General features: G+C 46.2%; 1 protein-coding gene across 3 annotated transcripts in view; it reads right to left on the bottom strand.

Annotated features, from left to right (window-relative positions):
* Positions 1-24674, bottom strand: part of Mapkapk5 (MAPK activated protein kinase 5) — a 28226-nt gene that overhangs the window by 443 nt on the left and 3109 nt on the right. The window contains exons 2-13 of one of the 3 annotated variants that reach the window (XM_036171853.1): positions 22610-22683; positions 20693-20768; positions 19858-19955; positions 18594-18702; positions 17219-17308; positions 15817-15912; positions 8849-8929; positions 7071-7258; positions 4260-4380; positions 3218-3348; positions 2861-2982; positions 1780-1884 (exon numbers count right to left, since the gene is read on the bottom strand). In XM_036171853.1, the coding sequence (XP_036027746.1) occupies positions 1780-1884; positions 2861-2982; positions 3218-3348; positions 4260-4380; positions 7071-7258; positions 8849-8929; positions 15817-15912; positions 17219-17308; positions 18594-18702; positions 19858-19955; positions 20693-20768; positions 22610-22683 (1291 nt within the window). The remainder of the gene's footprint in view (positions 1-1779; positions 1885-2860; positions 2983-3217; positions 3349-4259; positions 4381-7070; positions 7259-8848; positions 8930-15816; positions 15913-17218; positions 17309-18593; positions 18703-19857; positions 19956-20692; positions 20769-22609; positions 22684-24674) is intronic. The other 2 variants (XM_036171854.1, XM_036171855.1) reach the window with 2 other exon arrangements.

The following is a 24674-nucleotide window of genomic DNA, read 5'->3' as shown; positions in this document are numbered from 1 at the left end:
TAGGAGGCAGAGGCAGGCCGATCTCTGTGAGTTTGAAGCCAGCCTGGTCTACAGAGTGAATTCCAGGACAGCCAGGGCTGTTAACACAGAGAAACCTTATCTTGAAAAAACAAAACAGCCAGGTGGCAGTGGCGCCCGCCTTTAATCTCAGCACTCCAGGAGGCAGAAGCAGGCGGATCTCTGTGAGTTCGAGGCCAGCCTGGGCTACAGAGCGAGATTCAGGAAAGGCGCAAAGCTACACCTGTCTCGAAAAACCAAAAAAAGAAAGAAAGAAAGAAAGAAAAAAATCAAACAACCCTCCTAAATGTATATAAGAAAGTTACAACTGGATAGAAAGACAGACCAAAAATGAAAACAGGTGAGTCACAAGGAAACCTAAGTGGTCAGTAGGCATCTAAACACAGTAGGCACAGTCACCAGGGTAATGCCAACCAAATGCACCCTGCAGTCAGTGACACTACAGAATCCGCAGTCTCAAGAAACAGCAGCCAAGCTGGTGCATCTGCAGATGCTCAGAGCCTCAGAGCACCTCTGAACATTCCTGAACCCATTCAACTGCTTTCAGAACATGGACAGTGCCTGCTCTGAACTGGTTAATCCAAGACTAGGAGGTAAGAAACTATTTTCACAAGCAAAATCAGGACACAGAAAAGTGTTCCCAACAGCCCTTTCCTTGTTTATCAAAACAAACTAAATGTCCACACTCAGTGGTGAGTGGACAGTATATTCATGAGAATGTAGATGGAACTCACAAATACAATACTGACTAAAAGAAGCCAGAGACAAAAGAACATAGAGCTATCTGGTTTTGTCTCTACAGAGTACAGAACTTGGGGCAGAGGGACTGGCTCAGTGGTTAAGAGTACTTGCTGTTCTTGCAGAGGACCCACATGTGGCTCACAATCACCTGTAACTGGAACACACTGACTTCACCCTGTAACGTGTGCAGACACTAGCACACATGTGCTAACACAGACATACATGCAAACACTCATACACATAAAATCAAACAAACAACCCCCCCTGCAGACTACAGAACTAAGAGTCAGGGTTGAAACAGCCTTTGAGTGGAGGGCTGGATGGAGACAACAACATTTCTACTGTGATGGAGGTGGATATACAGCAGTGTTTGCACTCTGAACACTCACTGTACACACCCTGTACAGACCTATCACACAGTTCACGTTTTAAAACAAATCCGTGAAGTGACAGTTCAGGGGTGGGGTGGCCGGGCACATTCAGGAACCATGCAGGGGACAGGGTCAAAGCATGCCCCCTGTGTTCCCCAGACACTGGGGCGGGTCTGATACAGTCTACTCAGCTGGAGATACAATGCCACCCCAGGATGCGGAGAGCAGAGCAGGGACAAGGTCCCGCCCCACCTTGTTCTCCTGGGGAAGAAGTTTGCCCAGTGGCAGATCTGAGAACCCTTCTCAGTCAAATGACTCTGAGCTTAACAGATGGTTCTGGAAAACTTCTGGTACTCCCTGACTGCATAGTGTTGTTCCTTGATCACCTGGTCAACAGCCCAGGAACATGAGGCATGAATCTGGTTTTGTTTTGTCTTTGAAATATTTGACAGAGCTCTCCATTGTTCATTCTGTAACCCACAATGCACTTGTACTTTGGAAAACAGGTACAAGGAGCAGGCAGCAGACATGCCTGGGCAGGTACAGCGGGGGCCTGCCCCCGGAGCCCCTTCTCTTTACACACCATCCTCACCTGGCTCTGGCCTCACAGAGACCATCTGTGTCTAGGACGGGGCTGGCTGTGCCTTACCGTTCCAGCTGAAGCTCTGCAGGGCGTCCCTCAGGAGCTTGCTCTCCCGGTTGTACTCCCAAGCCTCCTGCATTACTTCATTCAGTCTCTCGTCTTCATTCTCTCCTATGGGCGAGAAAGGAGAGGAAGTCTCCATTTTTATGTAGCATCACAGGATTTTAGCATCAGAAATGGAAGGACATGACGACCAAGGAGTTGAGAAAAGCATGACACAACACGCATAATTTGCTAGACACTGGCTTCCTGTGGACCCTGGTGCTCCAGGCTGACCCTCGTCACTGCGCTTTTGTAAGTTTACATCTTCACACATGTGCTCTGACAAGCCCAAGGCTGAGTGCTGGGAGTCAGAGAAATGTGAGAATGTCTCTGAACAAAAACACCTAGCCAAGAGAGAGGAAGAGCAAGGCTGTGTTGTGTGTGCTACCCTCTTCCTATACTTATCCCTTGGTTCAAAACACTCAGGCCCTTTCCCAGATGCTCTTCAATAGCAAAGGATTTAGGAAGACAAGTGAATCCATCTTTTTCTGGCCTAATATGAAGCTTCATTCCTTAGCTGAGAACAGCGGCTCACATCACAGCCATCTAAACAGGGAACCTCTTGGGATGGGGCCTCTGACCTGGAAAGGCAGTGAAGTCCAGGGCTGGAAGCTGCAGCAGGGCTAGCTGTGAGCTTGTGCAGTGTCCTTGCACTGACAGGTGCACAGTGTTGCACTGTAAAGGTCCTAGACATGGTGCTGATGGCCTCTCACCAATACCTAGACCTTGTCCACATCTCCGTTCTTCACCTGCTACTTTGTGCCTTCATTGCAAGACTCAGGCAACACAAATCCCATGCCATACCTGGTACTGGCAGTTAGCCTGAACGGAGACCTTCATAGAAAACCAAAGACACAGACTACCATGTGTCTGCATCGGCACTGTCTATACTTCCTAGTAGATGTGGACTCACTCATATACTGTACTTAGTGTAAGAGACAAACAGACCATCACAAATCATCTGCTCCTGTCACACACGCGCACACACACACACACACACACACACACACACACACACACGCAGAACATTAGTAAGTGGCATGACCTTTACCAGCCTGGGGGAGGATACACTGGGCAATGACATCTCGAAGCTTTTCCAAGGCAACATTTGAATCCTCAGCTCCATTCTCATGGTCGTGTATATAAATACCATCCTTTGGCTTGGTGCTTTACAAGCGTGGGGAAAGATAATAGCAAGGTAAGACCTCAGAACCCAGCTCCAAACTCAAGATACCAGAACGTTCAGAAAAAATAACTACAGAGTGTGTCCACCTTTTGAGGCCATTTAAAAACTTCATACTATATCTACCTCTGCAGAAAGAGGGCAGACCCCTGGCTGAATTCCCAGCACTCACCACTCAACCATGCCTACTATGAAGATCAAAGAAATAAGCTCACTTACCCTAGTAACTTCCTCTTTCTCAGGATGGGGTTGTTCACGGAGTGTAGGGGTTTGAGGCTAACCTTGAGGTCCTGGATCCTCATGTTGGCCAGCTGCTCAGCATGAGCCTGCTGGATCCCTGCAACCACTGCCTGCATGTAAACACTATCATCAGTTCCCCTGGCCTTCTGGCTGTTGAACATTTTTTGGCTATGTTGCCCATGTTCATCTTGAACTCTTGGATTCATGTGATCTGCCAACCCAAGCTCCCAAGTGAGCACTGGGAGTGGTGTGCCACTGTGCCTGGCTTTGCCAGCTTGTTTCCACATTTGTTACTTAACACTAAAAACTCAATCCAAGACAAAGGAGATTCATAAGTATGTTGATGGCATACAAATTTTCAGGCAGAGGATTCTCCCCCTGGATCAGTGAGGCCCAGAGGGACCAGCAGACCACACATAAGCCACCTACCAGCTAGCCTTCTTCAGTAAGAATTACTAGCAATGCTGAGAGATGGCTCAGCAGTTGTAAGTACACACTGTTCCTACAAAGGACCCAACTTCAGTTCCCAGCACTCACAACAGGCAGCTCACAACAACCTATAGGTCCCAGCTCAAAGAGATCAGATGCCCTCTTCTGGCTTCCAGAAGCACCTGAATGCACATAATGGCACACAGATAATAAAACAATAAATCTTCATGTTCCTCAAGATAGAAGGCAGCCAATAAGTCAAGTGTGAGTCTCTCTGCCTTCTTCCTGGGTGGCACACACCCTCAGAGATGTTCAATTCTGAATTCCCACAGCATGCAAGATCTAAAATACTCACATTTGTTTGTTTGCCTTCCCAACCAGCCTAACTTGAACCCCTTGGGGGAGGAGACCATATATGCTCTGTGCCACCAACTCACACTGCCAGTGTGAAAGGTAGTCCTTGAAACCCGGTTTTTCAGGAAACAGGAGAAAACAAGCCTGACTGTTTACCTTCAAGCCCTATATTCAGTTGGCCCAACTTCCCTTTCTCACACTGTCTTTTCAGACACCAAAATAAGCCATCACTCAAAACCTTATCCATCATCAGCTGAGCAGAGGGCAGCACATTATCCAGAGCCTCCGTCGAGTTGAGCCAGGGATGGTCCAGCACTCCCTCAATGGTGAGTCTTTCCTCTGGTTTGACCTTTAGGAGCCTATAGAGAAAACACACCAACAGGTACAACATGCAGAGATGTCCCCAAAAGAAACAAAGGAAGTTTGATTCTACCAACTCCTAAGGCCTGGGGCTTCTAGCAGCAAGGAGGATGGGGTGCTAGTCTCATCCACTTGTGGGTACACTATGGCTTGAAGTCTCCTGGGCAGCAGATTGAAAGGGGCACCAGAAGTTTTATTCAAAGATACTTCAAAGCTGGGTGTGATGGTGCATGTCTTTAATCCCAGCACTCAGGAAGCAGAGGCCGGTGGATCTCTGAGTTCAAGGCCAGCCTACAAAGCAAGTTCCAGGACAGCCAGGGATACAGAAAGAAACCCTGTCTCAAAAAAGAGAAAAGAAAGAAGACAAACAAACACAAACCAAACTTCAGGACCACATCACAAGAATCAGTAGACAGGACAACAAGCCTATAGATCCTGCTGTATTTAATCCCACACTGAGGTTTCTAGGACAATGCTTCAACTACTTTCAACTACTTTTGGCTGACAGTGGCTGTCAATTAGCTGAAGGCCATGCAGTTTTGAAACAACAGCATGTTATCCAAGATAAAAGGAGATCCCATCCTATGGTAGGACCTGAACTTTTCTTTATTCAGAGTCACAACTATGACAGACCTTCACACGGCACTTTCTCGTAAGTCAACAATTACTCTAGCAGCTGTGTTTGGTCATACTTCATGACCTCACAGCCACTCAGGCTAATATAACACTTAGCTCACCCCCACATACTCCTGGGCTCTTGGCAGCACCACCTCTTCTAACTACATAGCCCCTCATCCCAATGTCCGAGTCAGGACAAGGCCTACATCCCTTGTCAAAAATATGGAAGAAGGTCTGAAAGATGACACTAAAGATTGACCTCTGACCTGTACATGCATGCACAAGAAGCAGAGAGCCACCAAGATTTATTACAGAGCTGGGCGTACAACAGGGTTAGCAGCATATGAAGACAGACAGGAATTCAAACCCTGCCCTCACCATCACAGGAAGTCCTTTATACGTTTTAGGAACTAGTCCCCCTATACAGCAGACCCCCTAAACCACCACCTCACTTTTTAAACTTGTTCTTTTGATACAGGGTCTATGTAGCCCAGGTTGGCAGTGAATTCATGATTCTCCTGCCTCAGCCTTCCAAGTGTTGGTCTTACATGCAAGGATCAGCAAGCCTGGCACAAGCTCACTTTTAAAAGGGACTGCTGTCATTAGGACAGTCCCCAACCATGTCCCCTTTCATGCTTCACTCCTCCCAACCCATGAAGGAACTCATCAAGTAGGCACAGCTGGACTGGAGGAACTGCATCTCAAGTTCAGCTCTGCTGTCAGGTCTGTGTAAGCTCCTTCTTATGGACAGTCACTGTGTCCCTATCTTTTTTGGTTTTTCGAGACAGGGTTTCTCTGTATAACAGTCCTGGCTGTCCTGCAACTCACTCTGTAGACCAGGCTGGCCTTGAACTCACAGAGACCCACCTGCCTCTGCCACCCGAGTGCTGGGATTAAAGGCTGCGTGCAGCACCATCAACCACTGCCCGCCTAATTCTTTTTTTTTTTTTTAAGATAGATTTATCTATTACGTATACAGTGTTCAGGCATGTATGCCTGAAGGCCAGAAGAAGGCATCAGATCTCATTATAGATGGTTGTGAGTCACCATATGGTTGCTGGAACTTGAACTCAGGACCTCTGGAAGAGCAGCCAATACTCTTAACCTCTGAGCCATCTCTCCAGCCTCCATCTAATTGTTTAATATTTATTTATTTATTTACTTTTTTTTTTTAATGAGGTTTAATTTTTTTTTTAAAGATTTATTTACTTTATTATGTATACAGCATGTATGACCAGAAGAGGGCACCAGATCTCATTACAGATGGTTGTGAGCCACCATGTTGTTGCTGGGAATTGAACTCAGAACCTTTGGAAGAGCAGTCAGTGCTCTTAACCTCTAAGCCATCTCTCCAGCTCTATTTTTGTTTTTTTTTTTTTTTTTTTCTTTTGAGAAAGGGTTTCTCTGTAGCTTTGGAGCCTGTCCTGGACTATCTCCGTGACGAGGCTGGCCTCAAACTCAGAGATCCACCTGCCTCTGCCTCCCGAGTGCTGGGATTACAGGTGTGCACCATCACCGCCCAGGTAATGTTTATTTTTATGTTGTTTGAGTGTCTGCCTGCATGTTATCCGTACATACATGTCATGTGTGCAATGCCGGGATAGGCCAGAAAAGAACGCTAAGCCCTATCGAACTGAAGTTTACAGGCAGTTGTAAGCCACCAAGTTGGTGCTGAGAACCTAGCTCTGCAAGAACAACCAGTGCTCTTAACATCAAGCCATCTCTCCAGCCCCTAATTCTTTTGTTTATTTGGTTTTTTTTTTTGTTTGTTTGTTTGTTTTTTTTGTTTTGTTTTGTTTTTTGGTTTTTTTTTTTGAGACAAGGCTTCTGTGTAGCTTTAGAGCCTGCCTTAGAACTCGATCTGTACACCAGGATGGTCTTGACCTCACAGAGATCCGCCTGACTCTGCCTCCCGAGTGCTGGGATTAAAGGTGTGTGTCACCACCGCCCACTAAAAGAACTCTTTACCCAAGCTGTGTAGAGACAGTAAAACAGGCAACAAAGAATTTCTCTCTCCCCTGCATCCCGCTCAGGGCTCCCTAAGCATTCTTTCAGCAGCCCAGGTACTCACTTCCTCACAACATCTTTGGCCATCTCTGATATCTGGCTCCATTCTTCTTCTGGAAACTCGAAACTTCCTGTCATGATCTTTCTCCGCATATCCTTTGGGATGGTCCGACTGTGGTGTTTGGAGTAAAAGGGAGGATATCCACACAGCATCACATAGATGATCACCCCTAGGGACCACAAGTCACAGCTCTGAAAACAAAATAGAAAATAATCACTCCGATCAGAGAAGAGCCTCCAACCACAGTTCAGGTGTTGTGCAGCACCAACATGTACAAGCTGCTATCACCAAGGACAGTGGCAGCTGAGGACATCTTAGAAGACTCAGTGTTCTCTTCCTGTCTCTGAGAGCCACCAATACTTCAGTCAGCCTCGAGCAAGGAAGCAGAAAACTAAAAGCCAGCTCACACAGGACCATGCACTGTGTCAATCTGGCCAGTGGAGGAGAGTGCTGACCACAGCAGCTAAGGCATGTGCACACTGGCGCTAAATGGTATGAGCCATTTTGAAAAGGCCAAAGCAGTGTAACAAAATTTGGGGGTCTAAAAGCATTCACTGTTGGTCAGACATGACAACTGTATCCTACTCTATTCTCATTAAAAACTTCTATATGAATTGTTGAAAGAGCAGAGAAAGTTCTCTAGGTAAAAGCCCCAAGTAAGAAGTTTCTCTCTTAACCATCCTGAGGAGTCAGGTATGAGATCTGAAGGCATGTTTCACATTTCCTTGAATCCTCACTATTCAGTTTTCAAAGGTATGAAGGCTCTGACAACCCTAGCAGGCACATTTGCCTCTTCAGTAGCTCTCGTGAGCCTCGGGTGGGGGCTGCACAGCGGTCAGTGGGGGCCAACAGCACTGCACTGGTTCAGGTGCTCTGGGTCTGCAGGCCTGTCCCGCAGGCTGCACACCATGCAAGCTCTTCAGGCCCAACGTCCAGGAGGTCAAGGGACCCACCAGTGAGCACTGAGCACAAGTGCTCTGCTGACCTTTGTGTATGTATGCTTGCACACTTGTGGGGATACACACGCTGTGCACTCTGCAATGAAACCACAGGCGAGCCTGGTGTCCTCCTCTATCATTTTTGGCATTATCCCCTTGGGAAGGGGTATCTCATTGAACCTGCCACTTCCTGGCTAGTAGCCTGCCATCTCCACAAATACTGAAAGCTCCTGTTAAGAGCGCAGCTTAGTGGCTTAAACAAAGCCACACAGCGGGAGTGGGGGATCAACAGCAGTTATCCTAGGCTCCTGTCACCTGTAGCTAGTTTCAAGTGCCCAAAAAGCACTTTTTAAAATCTACCTCGGCAACTTCGGGACCTACTTCCAGAGGTGCTGGCCCCATGAGGTCCGCAGAGCCATGTCTGGTGTGTGGCTGTAGGTACAGACAGCACCGAGTAACAGGCAATTGCTCTGCACAGAAGACACTGTTCAAATTAGGCACTTTTATTTAAATGGACCTCCTTTTATCTTTTTCAAACTGGCATTTTATGAAGCACCAGGGATGGCACCATCAATGGCCAGAGTGCTCAAGTACCAGTTTTTCAAAAGCGGCCTTTACTTGTAAAATAAAAGCTAACCACACCACTTCAGTGCTGTCAGTGGACTGTATGGTGACGATGGTGCCTGCTGCCGGCACTAAACATTACTTCGTCTATCTCGGCAGATGAGAAACTTGGGTCCCACTTGGGTCCCTTCGGTACTGCAGCTGCTGCGGCATCCTAACATCTCACTGAGAGTCACTAAGTCCAGTGGGAAGGGGCTGACCACCTCCTCCCTCCCTCACCTTGTTGTAAGTGTAGGGCGTTGGCGAGGTAGGTATGATGCCAGACTTCTCCTTCTGGTGCCTTCTCTGTGCTTCCAGTACCTAGCAAAGAGTCAGACCAATGAGATAGCTTGTTGGAAATCATACCACCAATGTCCCACAGCTTGGGACCGACTACAAGGTAAAAGATGAAGTAACAATAATCAAAAAGTAACATCGGGCTGGAGAGATGGCTCAGTGGTTAAAAGCACCAGCTGCTCTTCCAGAGGACCTGAGTTCAATTCCCAGCACCCACATGGTGGCTCACAACCATCCCTAATGCCCTCTTCTGGCATAAAGTCATACATGCAGATAGAGCACTCATATACATAAATAAATAAATAAACCTTAAAAAAAAAAAAAAAAAAGACAGAAAGAAAAAAGTAACATCAGGCTGGGCAGCAGTAGTGCCAGTCTGCTTTGCCACCAGACCTAGAGACACCGGCGCCATATTTGCTACGACACTCATGCTGCTGCCGATGGCAGATGCCAAGTCTGAGACCTAAGGCACTGTCTCTTTAGGCATTTTCATTCACAAGATGCTTTCAGGGCTCTCTGCAAAACCTACAGATCATTTAACAGACTCAGAATCTCACTCTGTGTTCCTAAAATTCCTTTTGATTTATGTCTGTGAATGCAGAGGTGTGTGTGGGTGTGCATGGAGGCCAGAAGAGGCATCAGATCCTCTGGAGCTGGAGTGAAGACATTGGTTCATCTAGGTGTTGAGAACTGAACTCCAATCCTACGCAACAGGAACATGCAGTCTTAACTGCTCAGTCTTCTCTCCAGCCTTCAGCAGAGGACTCAGGCGCTCCACCTGTGGCCAGCCCACAGTTTTTACACAAGAATAAGTCAAATGGGACTGGAGAGATGGCTGGATGCTTGAGAACACTCGTTATTGCAAAGGTCCAGGGTTCAATTCTCAGCACCTACATAGTGGCTCACAACTATCTAATTCCAGTTCCAGGGATTTTATTCCCTCTCTGGCTTTCCAGTGTACCAGGTATATACATATATCCAGCCAAAACACTCAATATAAAATAAATCTAATTTTTTTTCAAATAAAATGAATTAGCAGAGCATGGTAGTGAACACCTTTAGTCCCAGCACTTGGGAGGCAGAGACAGGTGGATCTCTGTGAGTTCGAGGCTAGCCTGGTCTACTGAGCAAGTTCTAGGACAGCCAGTGCTATACAGAGAAACCCTGGCTTGAAAAACTGAAAATAAATAAAGTGAATTAATTAAACTTGAAAAATAAAACACTGTAACAGCATAAAAGTATTAAACACTAAGAATAAATCTAGAAAGGTATGTAAAAAACCTGAACAATGACAATTATACAAATAATAGTGAGCAAAAATATGGTACAAAATAAATGGAAGCTGGGCATAGTGGAAAATGCCTACAATTCCAACATTTTAGTGGCTGGGGCAGGCAGACGGAGTTTGAGATCAGGTATGCTCAGAGGGGGATGATCAAAGGATGAAGGATCACGAGGTTGAGGCCACCTTGAGATACGGATATAGATGGTGTGTGTGTGCGAGGTGTTCTCAAAAACAAAAGATTTAGTAATCCAATGTGGTCATCACTGGTGGGCTAATGTTTAGAGGTCAGTGTGCATGATAGCTCTCCGACTATCACAGTCAGACCTCAGGCTTTGGGCAGGACACCAAGAGGTCCCAAAGACCACAGGAAACTGGAAGGTTAGAGAACTCGTATCAAGGGATGTCCTTGATGCCCGACACGCAGCTGCTGTTGAGAGTGGTTCTAGAGAGCACAAGCAACACAGTAGGACCCGGACACCAAGACAGCTGTGAGCACCGGAGTCACTCTGTACGAGAACGCGCGCACACGTTCAACTGCGTCTTCTGACAACCACTCCGAAACAGCAGAACAGAGAAGACTTCCTAACAAAGGTCCTGGACAAGTGTATATTCAAGTGCTAAGAGCTAAGCTTGCATCTACAGCTAATCGATGTGTAAAGTTGACTCAAATGGGTTATAAAACTTCAAACCATATAAAATTCTTGCAATGATTTTGTATTTGTTTGTTTTGTTTTGTTTTTCGAGACAGAGTTTCTCTGTAGCCTTGGAGCCTGTCCTGGACTAGCTCTGTAGACCAGGCTGGCCTCGAACTCACAGAGATCCACCTGCTTCTGCCTCCCAGTTCTAGGCCGCCAGAGCTATATAATGAGACCCTGTCTCAAACAAACAAAACCCAAAAAAATCCAACAACTACAACACACACACACATGCACGCACACACGCACACACACGCACGCACACACACGCACGCGCACACACACGCACGCACACACACGCGCACACACACGCGCACACACACATACACACGCGCACACACACATACACACATACACACACGCGCGCGCGCACACGCACGCACACACGCACGCACACGCACGCACACACGCACGCGCGCACACACACACGCACACGCGCACGCACACGCACACACACGCACGCACACGCGCACACACACACACGCGTGCGGCAGAGGAAGAAAAGCAACTACACAAGGTATTATAATCCTTTCCTTTCTCTTCAGTTTTAGTCATGCAAGGTCAACCACAGGCAGTAAGACATGAAAAAGATTTCTACAAACGTGTTTTAAATCATGTCATGCAATGGTCATGATTAACAGCTGCTGGTCTGGCAAAGATGGCAGCCATCACTGCTAGCCGAGTGATCGGTACAAATCTGGGGCTGTTTGAGATTCACATCCACTTATATCAGTGTTCACCGGGCAGCCAGAGTGTGAAGGATCTCATCCAGCCATGTTTTGTGGAGCTGAAGAAGGTGCACCCTGGTCTGCCCATTCTAATCCAAGAAATGTCTGGAGGTGAGCCCAAGCTCTGGGCCATTACACTTTTGGCCAAGAGCAGAGTGCTGATGGGTAGCCAGGCCCGGAGGATGTGCTAAGTGGCAAAGCCTGAAGCGTCTTCACTGAGGACTGTGAGCAAGAGTACCCAAACCTGGGCTCTACTGGACTGAATAAGGTGTAGGAAAATGTGCTCTTCTGTTCCTTATAAAGTTTATACTGTACATAAAAAAAAAATTGCTAGTCTAAAGCGTCATGTGTTGCACCATGCTATTATGCTCAGCAGGCTGGATATATTGAATGCCTTTTTTACTCACAGCACTATAAATGCATGATGGGATCAGTAGGGCACAGCCCACCGTAAGTCAACGAGCGATCTTACACAAAGGGTTTCACAAAACCAACAACAAACTTTCCAACTATCTCATTAAGTCAGCTTTGACCCAGTAACTCTAGAAGCAGGCAAAGATATTACAGACCAAATAGTCTCTGACAGAAAATACAAATGCCTTACCAAAGTATAACTCAAGAACATTCAGGTGTAATTCCAGCCCCCAGGAAGCTAAGGCAGGAAGAGTGCTGTGAGTTCAAGACCAACTTGGGCTAGTTTTAAGACATTATTTTGGGGGGGGGGGGGCAAGAAAAATCATACGTGTGTAGTGTGTGGATGTTATACTGGTAATGGAGCAGGAGAAGAATCGACAGACGCAGAGGAAAAGCACTGAGAACAACGTAACCCACATGCACTTTCCTCTACTAGGAACAGAGGGAACTCCCCTAGCCTTCCACTGACACCCACAGAAACAGAAGTTACCCTACACTTAGTGGCTAACGTGAACTCTGCTTCTGTAGGATGTTTGCTCTTATATTGACACGAGCCTGTCCTCCATGGTCGTCCTAGCTGGTTCAATGCAGCAGGAAGACAGAAAGGGACATACTAACTAAAGGTATGCATTACAACCACAGGAATTTCTAGGGATGGAATCCTAATAAATCTGCAGAAAAACAATGATCAACCAGATGGTGGTGGCTCACTCTGGAAGCAGAGGCAGGTGGTTCTCTGTTGAATTCAAGGCCAGCCAGGGCTACATAGAGAAACCATGTCTTGAAAAATGAAACCAAACCAAAACAACAACAAAAGGCCAACAAAAAATGATAAAAGTAAACTCAGACACTAGGAAACAGCATCAAGTACAAACATGCCCTGCATTTCCATACATGAGTGACATACACCTGGGAAGATCTCAGACTCCATGTCCAGGCTCCACCCAGTGCACTGACACCTCAGGGGCCCTTGCGTACTGAAGTCAGGTTATACACAGGGAAGGAGAGCAAGTGGGGCCAGGTCCAGACTGGGACCGTGGAAGCTCCAGGGCTTCCTCATACTGTTGTCAATCAGGCTTACAGAAAGCTACTGCAGTCCGATGAATCTCAACACTTCAAGGTAATTCCACGATGCAACAATTGTTTGTTTGTTTGAACAAGTGCAGCTGCAAAAAATGTGATCTACACTGGACACAGTAGCCACACCTTTCATCAGCACACAAGAGACAAAGACAGGTGGATCTCTGCATTCCAGGCCAGCCTGGGTTACACAGTCAGACACTAAGAAAACAAAGCCAAGACAACAACAAAAAACCCATAAATGACAAAAGCAATTGAAAGGTACCTTACAGATGGGAAACTATGAACTCAAAATTAGTAAATACTCTTTTTTTGTTTTTGTTTTTTGTTTTTTGAATTTCGAGACAGGGTTTCTCTGTGTAGTTTTGGTGCCTGTCCTGGATCTTGCTCTGTAGATCAGGCTGGCCTCGAACTCAGAGATCCACCTGGCTCTGCCTCCAGAGTGCTGGGATTAAAGGAGTGTGCCACCACTGCCCGGCATAAACTTAATTAGCAGCTGTATTAAAAATGGCCAATAAGAAAGGAAAAAAGAAAAAAATGGCCACTAGTGCACGAAAAACAAACTCAGTCTGGCTGTAGAATAGAACACTACCTAACAACAGAAAGAACTATACAAACACATGCACACAGATGAGTTTCCAAAGCATGCTGGGTAAAGAAGGGAGACAGAAAGGTCACAATCACATTTCCATGAAATTCAGTAGTAAGCAAAACTAACCAATGAGACCAAGAGTAGATGAAGGGTGTCAGCTCTGTGGATCAAAGAAGGAGCCAAGTGGAGGGCACGGGCTCGCAGATGACGACTCCAAATGTCACTGTGGTGATGCTCATGTGGAGTACATGTTCATTAGTACTGAAACTACACCCAAAGTAGGAATGGTCTCCCTTCTAAAACACTTTCCAATTACATGTTTATTTACTGTGTATGATGTGCATGTGTGGCAGCACAGGTGTAGGTCCCAGAAGAACTCAGTTCTCTCCTTCCACCATGTGGGCCCCGGGACCACATTCAGCTTGTCAGGTTTACACACTGAGTCTCCCCTTTCTACAGTCTTGTTTCCCACGGTTTCAGTTCCCAGCAGTTAACCTCAGTCCAAAAACATAAAATAAGAACCTGCACAATCTTAACCTACGAGTTCTGCACCACTGAGTACACTACGTGCAGCACCATCCTGCTCAACAGCACCTGGGACTGGACTCTCCCTTCCATTAAGAGTGTCTGCCCTCCACCCACTACACACCTGAGTCACCTAACAGCCTGCTCAGATACCACAAGGGCAAGATCACAGTGCTCAACAATAGTGCCATGCACAGGAGTAGTGATAACGATACGTCCTGAAGTACTGCTTAAGGAAAAGATAACTCCTTATCCTATCATGGGCAGATACAGGAAAACTTGTTAAATATGTGGTGGGGGTTGGTAGCATCTACAATACAAAGGCCTTTCCTAGATCTATAATGTTTTACTGCATGTAAATCAAGCCTCTAAACTGTAGCTTAAAAAAGGTTGATTTTTAAAAAATCTGGCCAGGCGGTGGTGGCACACACCTTTAATCCCAGCACTCAGGAGGCAGAGGCAGGCGGATCTCTGTGAGTTTGAGGCCAGCCTGGTCTCCAAAGCGAGTTCCAGAAAGGCACAAAGCTACACAGGGAAACCCTGTCGGGGGGGGGGGGGGGGGGGGGGGGGGGGGGGGAATCTGTGCACTGGGTGTGATGATGCATGCCTTTAATCTCAGCGCTCAGGACACAGAGGCAAAATCTCTGAGTTTGAGACCAGCCTGATCTATAAAGCAAGTTCCAGGACAGCTGGAGCTACACAGAGAAACCCTGCCTCAAAAAAAAAAAAAAAAAAAATTGTACATGGGCATATTGTGTGTACATATAATTACATGTTTTCATGTGAGTTTAGGTTTGTGCATGCTACAACACACATGCAGGGAGGTCAGAGGACAACCTCACATGGAGATAGGTCCTTGCCTTCCACCATGTTTGAGGCAAAGTTTCTTGTTTCCCCACTGCATATGCCAGGCTAGCTGGCATGTGAGCTTCTGGGGACTCACCTCCCATCTCACGACAGGACACAGGGAGTGGAAATACATGCACATCAGCCTTATGTAGGTTCTAGGGACTCTAACTCTGGTCCTCAGACTTGTGTGATAAACACTTTACCCAGAGCCTAAAAGCTGATTTTAAAAGCAAAATTCTATACCAAATGAAGCAATCTAGAGGTTTCTGAATCTGAGTTCCGCTCCCCACCTTGATACCCATCTAGAAGAGAAGGCACAAGAGCTGGGACTGGAGAGATGGCTTGGCAATTAATTACAAGGACCCAAGTTCAATTCCCAGTATCCACAATTACCTAGAACTCCAGTGCCAGGAAACCCGACACCCTCTCGAGCCTGCATGAGAACCTATAGTAACATTCTTATATAAAAAAATACTCTTGCCGGGCGGTGGTGGCACATGCTTTTAATCCCAGCACCCAGGAGGAAGAGGCAGGTGGATCTCTGTGAGTTCCAGGACAGGTTCCAACACTACATAGAGAAAACTCGTCTTGAATCCCTCCCCGCCCCCCAAAAAAAACCCAAACCGAAATAAACAAAAAAATACACTCAAGTACACATAGTTAAATCTTTAAAGAAAAGAAATGAAAAAGTAGGAACAAGAGGCTCCAGCATAAGGCAATACAGTGTGAGAAGACATGCTTACCTGAGGTGCTACATAATAAGGGGTAAACTGGGGTGTCATCAAATCACCTTGGTCAACTTTAGCAAACCCAAAGTCACATAATTTCACAGGGGCGTCCTGAAAGAAAACACACTAGGGTCAATACTGCAGAGCTGTCAGGAAACACTTTTGGAATTCAGGTGTGGTGGCTCATGCCTGTAATCCCAACACTGTGGACACTGAGGCAGGAGGATTACCATGACTTTGAGGCCAGCCTGGGCTCCAGGATAAAACCCTACATATATATAAAAGGAGGACAATGCAGGCATGAGGCTCTTGTCAGTTTCTAGCTGAGACCTGAGCCTGTGAAGAGCGTGTGGAAACTGTTCTTAGTACGGAGGGGCTGTACTGGGCCCAGAACTTAGGAGCAATCCCTGCTCTCTCAGAACACCTGGCTTTGGGTCCCAGCACCCATGTGGCAGCTCACAACCACCTGTAACTCCAGTCCCAGGCATCCAATGCCCTGTTCAGGCCTTCACAGACAGTGCACACTTGCAGCCAAACCACTCACCCCACAAAAAGCCAGTCAATCAATCAGTAATCTAAAAGTAATGCAGAAGAAAGGCAGCCTGGACCCACAGTTGTGAGCACAGTTCACGTGTCTTAGCCTTCTAGCCCTCGTCTCATCAGCCCCAGCCCTGCTCCATTCTGAACATTAGCCATGAGCTTCACGGCAACTTGAGCAGCTGACTGCTCAAGATGGAAGATGGGCAGGAGACAGGACTACAGAGACAAACAAGACGGCTAGCAGCAACTCAAATTTAACTTCCGAGGTGACATAAAAAAGCACGTCAATTCCTGCCTTTCCCTAAAGGCCCTCCGAGTATAAATTTCTAAGTCCCACAAATACATCCATCCTGTCCAAATCACCAATGTCACAGGTACCACGACATTTCTGATCCCTAACAAGGAGACAAGTGGGGAACAAAGGTGTGAGAAGCCCCATGGCCTAAAACCTCCTGCACACAGGCTCGGTGCAGCCAGAGGGAAGCACACACCTGCAATCCTAGGACTCAGGAAGCAAGAGGAAAATTCTTGAGTTTTAGGCTAACCTAGTCTTCATGAGTTCCAGGCCAGCCTGATCTACATATCAGGACAGTGTGACAAAATCAAAACAAGGCTGGGTATGTACCTCAGTTGGCAGCATGCTTGCCTACTATGCACAAAGTCCTGGGTTCAATCCCCACATAAACTGAATGTGATGATGCATACCTGGAACCCAACACTCAGGAAGAAGAGGCAGGAGAATCAGAGTTCAAGGTCATCTTCAGCTGCATAGCAAGTTCAAGGCCAGCCTGGGATACACAGACTCTGTCTAACGAAAGAAAGAAAATCAAACAAAATAAAGTGCCAGCATCAAACGAGGAAAAGCAAGTTTTCTCACCAAAGAGTTATCCTTGAAAAGCAGATTTTCAGGCTTGAGATCTCTGTGCGCAATGTTTAGCAAGTGACAGTGCTGTAGAGCCAGGGCTATCTGAAAAAGGGCACAGTGGAGCAGCCACTTCTTAGAAAAGCACTATCTCTCACACACCTAGTGTGAGAGCTCAGGGTTAGGTCAACTACAACTGTGCCCATGTCAGTTTCAAAACAGAAGCTACAAAAGGCTTGGAACATCAAGACACAGAAATGAATTCACCTTACTTTAACTACAACCGATAATTACTAAACAAACATGACTGCAAATGATCCTTTGTTAGAATAAAGCAGTGGATACAACCTGTAAGATGCCCTGCTGGGAGAGATACTGGCGGGGACCCCAGAGGCAGCATCTTCAGTAGGCAGGAGCTTGCCCAGCGGGGAACATGACTGTACTTACAAGACAACAGCACTCTAGGGAGCTGGATGGCAGGCAAAGCCTTCCAGCCTGCTGGCTGGATTTTCTACCTAATGTTGCAATTTGCTCATCTTACTTAATGACAATACATCTGTATGAGTAGACCTACAACAGTGTTTTGTTTGTTTGTTTTTTTACAGATGATCAGATCTCATCCTTTAGTCTCAGTATTTGAGAAATGAGCGGTATAATTTAAAAGTTAAACAGAAAAGATTCTGTAGTTCCTCAACTCAGTGTGCGATTCTCAGCATTTCAAATACTGGTTGCTCCCTAGTCAGTTGGAAAGGAGGCATCAAAAGACACTTGAAAACAGGGTGGGAAACTGGTAAGAGCTTTCTCAGAAAGCTAGCTGCGGGCCCGTTTGCCATTCTGGGGCCTGCTTGCTTGTTCTGAAGACAAGCCTGAAGTTTAGCTTGTCACCTCTATGAGTGGTCAGTCCTGGTTGGAGTGAAGATATTAAATGGGACATAAATCATTTATATAACAAAATATGATGGATTATGACTAAGAATCATTCACTATTATAAAAATCTGAGAATAGTATTAAAATCTTCAGAAATGATGGGTGGCTTATGCAAGAAACATCTCAGGTAGAGATGCCTGAGAACAAGTTTATACTAAAGGGTCTTCCAAGTGGGCATCAGCAGCATCAAATCTACCTGTACACAGCTGTCCTCAGTCAGTGGAGGATACTCTCCCAGCAGCCTTGGGACACATGTGACACAATTAAGAATACAGTCCTCCCTCCCAAAGTAGAAAGGGGTCCCACTTCCCCGTGAGGCATCCTTTCTGGTTATAACAAAGCAGGCAATGAGAGGTCAAATGGAGCTGTTCTTTCAGCTGTCTTCCCGATGGATGCAACTGGACCACTTAGCCAGAGGGTCGGCGCCCCCTGACCCCCGCCCACCCGCCCAGGTCGACTTGCCTGCTTTGTTACTTGGCTGGCTTGCTTCTCTGTAAAGTGCCGGTGCTGGCTGATCCTGTGAAATAGCTCGCCCCCTTCCATCATCTCCATTACAATTAATAGTCGAGCCCTGTTTGAAAGCATTTGATTATAAGTTAAAAAAAAAAAAAAAAAAAGGAAAAACCCTGAAGATTCAAAAACTGACATGAAGCGAGCTCATCTACAAAATATGTAACCACTATCTAAGTTCAGGGTTATCTAGCCACTAATTAAGTGCAAAAATGATCCTCATATGCTCAAGTAAACAAAGAAAACAGAAAAAAAACACAACAAAACATGAATCGGGTTTCTGCTCCTTCACAGAAATGCTTTCACCAACAGAGCATAGTTGTGGAAAACAATCGACTTCCCATTGGCTTTCAAGATCCACTTCTTTTTACCAGCTCCACAATGCCCACTTCCCACAGCCTCTGGGAGAGGCCTGCCTCCCAGGTGGCACTTACACTACGCTGCTTTCTAAGGTTCAGAATGCAAGGGACAGGCTCCTTGCTGGCCGGCTACTGTACGCCATGACAGCGCTCACATCTCAGTGTCCACCTAAAGCACCTCCCAAATGTGCAGCTTAGAGGATTATCATGGTTTCTTTCTTCAACAGGGAAGTCAGACCAAGCAATAGGGGCTTTGTCTCAGCCTCTAAGACTGGATCTGGAAGAACATTCGGGCCCTTCTCACCGATTTGGAATAGAATCTATTTCAATTCCAATTTATTTATTTATTTAGAAACAAAGTCTTACTATGTGGGCCAGGCTAAACTGTACATGATCCTCCTGCCTCGGCTTCGCAGTTTTAATATTACAGGCATGCACCACTGTACCTGGCTCTTTAATGCTTTATTTTGCTTTTAACTAAACTGTAACACGCACGCATGCACGCACGCACGCATGCACGCACGCACGCACGCACGCACGCACACACGCACACACACACTTTACCACTGACCTATAATCCCCAACCCTGAAGTTTTTTTAAAAAGAGAAAGTAATCAAATCAATGGTAGAAGAGGGGTAACAGATGAAACAAGATTTCCCATAGGCAGCTGGAAAACTCAGTGCTGAGACATAATTCCACTTTTACAAATGTTTCTATGTTTTTAAACACAAAGAGAAGAAGTAGGAAGAGGAGAGAGGAAGGGTGGGGAAGGGAAAGAAGACAGAGAAGAGGGCCATTCTGTACAACATGACCTCCACGTGGGCAGGCACATGGTGACGGCCCTGTGTAGTCTTACCTGGGACTGGACTCGTGAGGAAACTGTACACTGTTAGCAAACACTTCAATAATCTGAACTATATTGGGGTGTGTGGCACACATCATGTGCAGACGCACCTTAAAGAGAATACAAGAAATGTTTGTGCAAAGGAAACGCCAACATTTTCCCCCAAATGTCCCATCAAAAACTGACCACACTGAGTCCAAAGGATGCCTACTTCTGTAAAATCTTCACCACTTAGAATAATATAAAAGAATCTTGTTTTCCTGTCCGGACCATCTCCTCAGTATTTTCTCCAAAATAAAACTGTACTGACAGATCCACTATCTATGTCCTCTATTAGTAAATGAAAATATACATAACTCATTTATTTCAAGATCACCACTACTAACTGTAAGAAGATGTGAAGCAGCCGGAAGGGAAAGACCACATGCTACCTAGCTCTCTGAACTGTGACAGAACTCGACCATGTGAACAGGAAGAGAAGTTCAGTAGGACCTAAGGTTCTCCACACATCTCTCTATTTTCCAGGAAGCTGCCTGCCTAACTGTAAACACAGACATATTCTAAGGCCCTAAAAACATCTAAACATGGGCTAGAGAGACAGCCAAGTGGTTAAGAGTGCTTCCTGTACTTCCAGAAGACCAAATTCAGGTCCTAGTACCAAAATGAGTGGCTCACACTGCCTGTAACTCCAGCTCTAAGGCATCTAATGCCCTCTTCTGGCCTACACAGACACTGCACACCCTCCCCCCTCTCTTTCTCCCTCAAGTGTGGTGTGTGTGGGCGTGTGTGCATGTGCATGTGTGTTTGTGTGTGTGTGTAAACAAGTCCAAGTACTAAAGGAACATACCTCATTTCTAGCTTTTGGACGATCGAGAAGGATTTTCAGTGCAAACCGTTCTTGAGTAGATTTCTTCACACAGACTCTAGGTGTAGAGGGAATCACAGTGGCAGTTAGGATCTACATAGCAAATACCAGAGGGCACGGCCTGTAGAGACTCTGTCACAGACAGACAGACAGACAAATACAAACAACCTTCCCTAGAAAAGTCTCTCGGGTCTCAACCCAGCAGTAATGTCAGCAACGCAGAAATGACAGCTTCTCAAAAAATGACCCAGTCTTTTTCTACTTAAAAAAAATTTCCACCAGGTGGTGGTGGCGCACGCCTGTAATCCCAGCACTCGGGAGGCTGAGCCAGGCGGATCTCTGTGAGTTTGAGGCCAGCCTGGTCTACAGAGCTAGTCCAGGACAGGCTCCAAAGCTACAGAGAAACCCTGTCTCGAAAAACCAAAACAAAACAAAAAAATTTCCTTGTTCTCCCTTTCTGTTCTTGATCCAGCTGGGATCTCCTGCTCCCCTAAGCTTTCTTCCCCTCAAATCTTGCCCTTCATTACTCCCACTGTCATCTAGGTTGTTCATGTAGATCTCATCCATTTCTCTATCACTGGGCGATCCCTGTGTCTTTCCTAGGGTCCCGTTTTCTAGGTAGCCTCCCTGGAGTTGTGTAGCAGTCTAGTCATCTTTGTTTTACATCTAGTATCCTCCTATGAGTGAGTACATGTTTGGAAGCTTGGGCTTACACAGGGACACCTTTGCTCAGCCTGGAAGGAGGGGACTGGACCTGCCTGTACTGAATCCACCGGGTTGAACTGAATCCCCAGGGCAGTCTTGGCCCTGGAGGAGATGGGAATGGAGGGGAGGGGTTGGGGGGAAGGTGGGGGCGGGGGCAGGAGGGGGAGGACAGGGGGAACCCATGGCTGATGTGTAAAATTAAAACACAAATATAATAAATAAAAAATTTCTATCTTTACTATCTTTATTTGTTTTTATTGTATGAACGTTTTGCCTGCATGTAAATCTGTTCTCCACCAGGTCCCTGCGAAGGTCAGAAGAGGTCATCAGATCCCCTGCAACAGGATTACAGGCGGCTGTGAGCTACTTTATGGATACTAGGAACCAGATCCTCTGCAAGAGCAGCCAGTACTTTGACCATCTTCCCAGCCCCACCTTTTCCATTTTTTAAATTACTTTTTAATTTCTTATTTTGTGTGTGCATATATTTGGAGGTCACAGGGGAACCTTCAAATCAGTTCTCTCCTTCCAATATTATTGTTGGTCCAGAGATTGAATCCAGGTCATCAGAATTGTATACAAGCGCCTCTACACAATGACCCATCTCACTGGCCCAAATATTTTTAAATCTTTTTTTTTTTTTTGGAGACAGGGTTTCTCTCTGTAGCTCTGGAGGCTGTCTTGGCCTTGAACTCACAGAGATCCACCTGCCTCTGCCTCCTGAGTGCAGGGATTACAGGCGTGCACCACCACCGCCCGGCTATTTTGACATCTTAAAACTAACCTGTAATACTATAGACCATGTGACTACAGACCTTGCTACCTAGCTGTGTCTAGATTTACTAAGGGCCAATGAGCTCTCTAGCACCCACACGGAGGAGAGGAGAACCAACTCCTGAAAGTCATCCTCTGACTTCCACACATGTGCTATGGCACCCATGTGCACCACACACAGTCACTCATAAAATATAAAAACATAATCGTATAAATACCCTCTACTATAGCTCAATAGTACATGTTCTCTATACACACAAAACCCAACACTACAACCAAATCCAAAACCAAAGAAAAACTCTACTATTTAAACTCAGGCTAATTCTCAAGGCGCACCTGATGCCTGTAGCTCAGGGAGGGCTCATCTTGTGTGTCTCCTCTCGGAGCAATTGGGCCCTGTTTTCCACATGGGTGTCTTACCTGACTGGACCGCTAATTCCCGCTCCCAGCTTCTGAGTCCAGTTGATACTATATTCTTCTAAAATGGAGGTTTCCTTTTAAAAAGAAGAAAGGGGGAGGGGCAGAGATGACTCCACTGAGCAGGAGTAGGACAGCCTGGTTCACGGTTCAGCACCTCACCTTCTAGCAGCGTGGTTTTTTGTTTTTTTTTTTTTCCAGAGCTGAGGACTGAACCCAGGGCCTTGCACTTGCTAAGCAAGCGCTCTACCACTGAGCTAAATCCCCAACCCAGCACCTCACCTCCTAAACCAGTCCATGGGCTTTACAATTGCACTTGTCTACTTAACTGCCACAACCTCCCAATCACTACCTTCCAATAGCACAGGTTCCAGAACAAAAGGAAGCTGTACAACCCGCCTACATGGTCTATTTAAGTAGACAAATGATGCTTTATGGAGGGTGTCAAAGTATTACAAAGTCAGGACTTTAGATGGGTGCAGAACACATAGCATACAAGAGGCCCACATCCATCCCAGCACTCCACCCCCATGCTCATATATACACACACACACAGCACAGTAACTTGTGTGTCTTCACCACAACAATCAAGTGTATTTTCTGAGATTCCAGAAAACCATGTCAGCTGTCTGCAGAGGCTTACATCCTTGAACAAACTGTTCAACTTGTGTGGAGAGGAGAGTGGACTCTCAGGCCTAACCCTCCACCCATGTGAAGGTGATAGCCTACTTGACAGAGAGCCGGCAGGGCTACATGTTCAAGCCTGACGTTCAGATACTTCCTTTTACAACAGGAAGAAAGGCACTTGCAGACCCACTCCAGACTGCAGCTCCTCAGTAACCAACTACCACAACCACCTGAGAATGTTTAAATTCAAAACGACCCAATGCCCAGGCCCCTCACTTGAGATTCTAGAACTGATCTGGGATGGAGTGGATGAAGTACTCTAGATTCATTCTCCATTCATCTTTATCTGGGTAGACCACCAACATTCTCTGAGGCTCAGTAATAACAGAACAGGAGGTTCTCATACAGTGGGAAAGGCAGGCAGTTTTGACAAAATTGTCAAAACAAAAACAACAACAGAACTGATCTAGCCTTTCCTTCCAGAATCCAAGAGGCAGAGGCAAGCCAGCCTGGACTACATGAGTTCCAGGCCAGCCAGGCAGACCCTGTCAATAGTCAAAACTGTTTCAGAAGAGTATAAGCTGAACAGAGAACTGTCTTTTTTCAACCCACTAGTAGTGAGGTCAAAAGCAGCATGCAGCCCGGCTCCTGCAGCTCCTAGCCTCTGTCCTCACTGCCCAAAGCAGTCAGTGGTGTTGCCTGCTCCCAGCGTGAAGCTGGCTATGAAAAGTAAACAATGCTGCTGCTCTCTTGGACAGGGAAGAAAATGGTGGACTGTGCAGGTAAGAGCAGGGGAATGTGGGTGACAAGAGACAGCTGTGCTAAGCTCCAAGACAATGGTCCTGGCCAGGAATGCAGACTATGTGGCTTCAGAGGGCAAATCGCTAGACAGACCATAGAGTAAGGCCCAAGTGAGCTAGCTCTCCACGAAACTCTTTTTGATTAATGGACTAGAAAACCACAAGGACTGGGGGACTGAGAGGCCAGGGAAGATCTAAGGCAGAAGGGACTTTGCAGTCAGCTCCATTCTGAAAGGACTCCAGAACCACAGGGGTTGAGCAGCAGGGGTCCAGGCCTCAAAGAGTTCAAAACACTGGAAAGTCTCTGCCCACATCAGGGGCTGACAGAACTAGACAACACACACAGGCTAAGAAAAATAACAACCTAACATCCCTGAGCAGACATTAGCATGCACAAGGAAAAGAAATTCCCTTTTAATTCTAGGCAGCTACAAGCTGGTGCAGGAGTCAGAGTCCAGAGTTGTTACAATGTTACCAAATGTCCAACTTTAAACAAAAATTACTAGATATATAAAACCCAGGAAATTATCATCCAATAGGAGAAGAGAAAAAAAAATAGCAACTATCTCTGACTACTGTACACAAATAGATAGGTTCTGCAAAGATTCAATAGTTTCTGTTTTGTTTTGAATTATTTTCAT

Source organism: Onychomys torridus, chromosome 22 (assembly GCF_903995425.1).
Source record: "Onychomys torridus chromosome 22, mOncTor1.1, whole genome shotgun sequence".
Lineage (NCBI taxonomy): Eukaryota > Metazoa > Chordata > Mammalia > Rodentia > Cricetidae > Onychomys > Onychomys torridus.
Note: the sequence above shows the minus strand (reverse complement) of the source record. Positions and strands in the feature narration are given on the sequence as shown.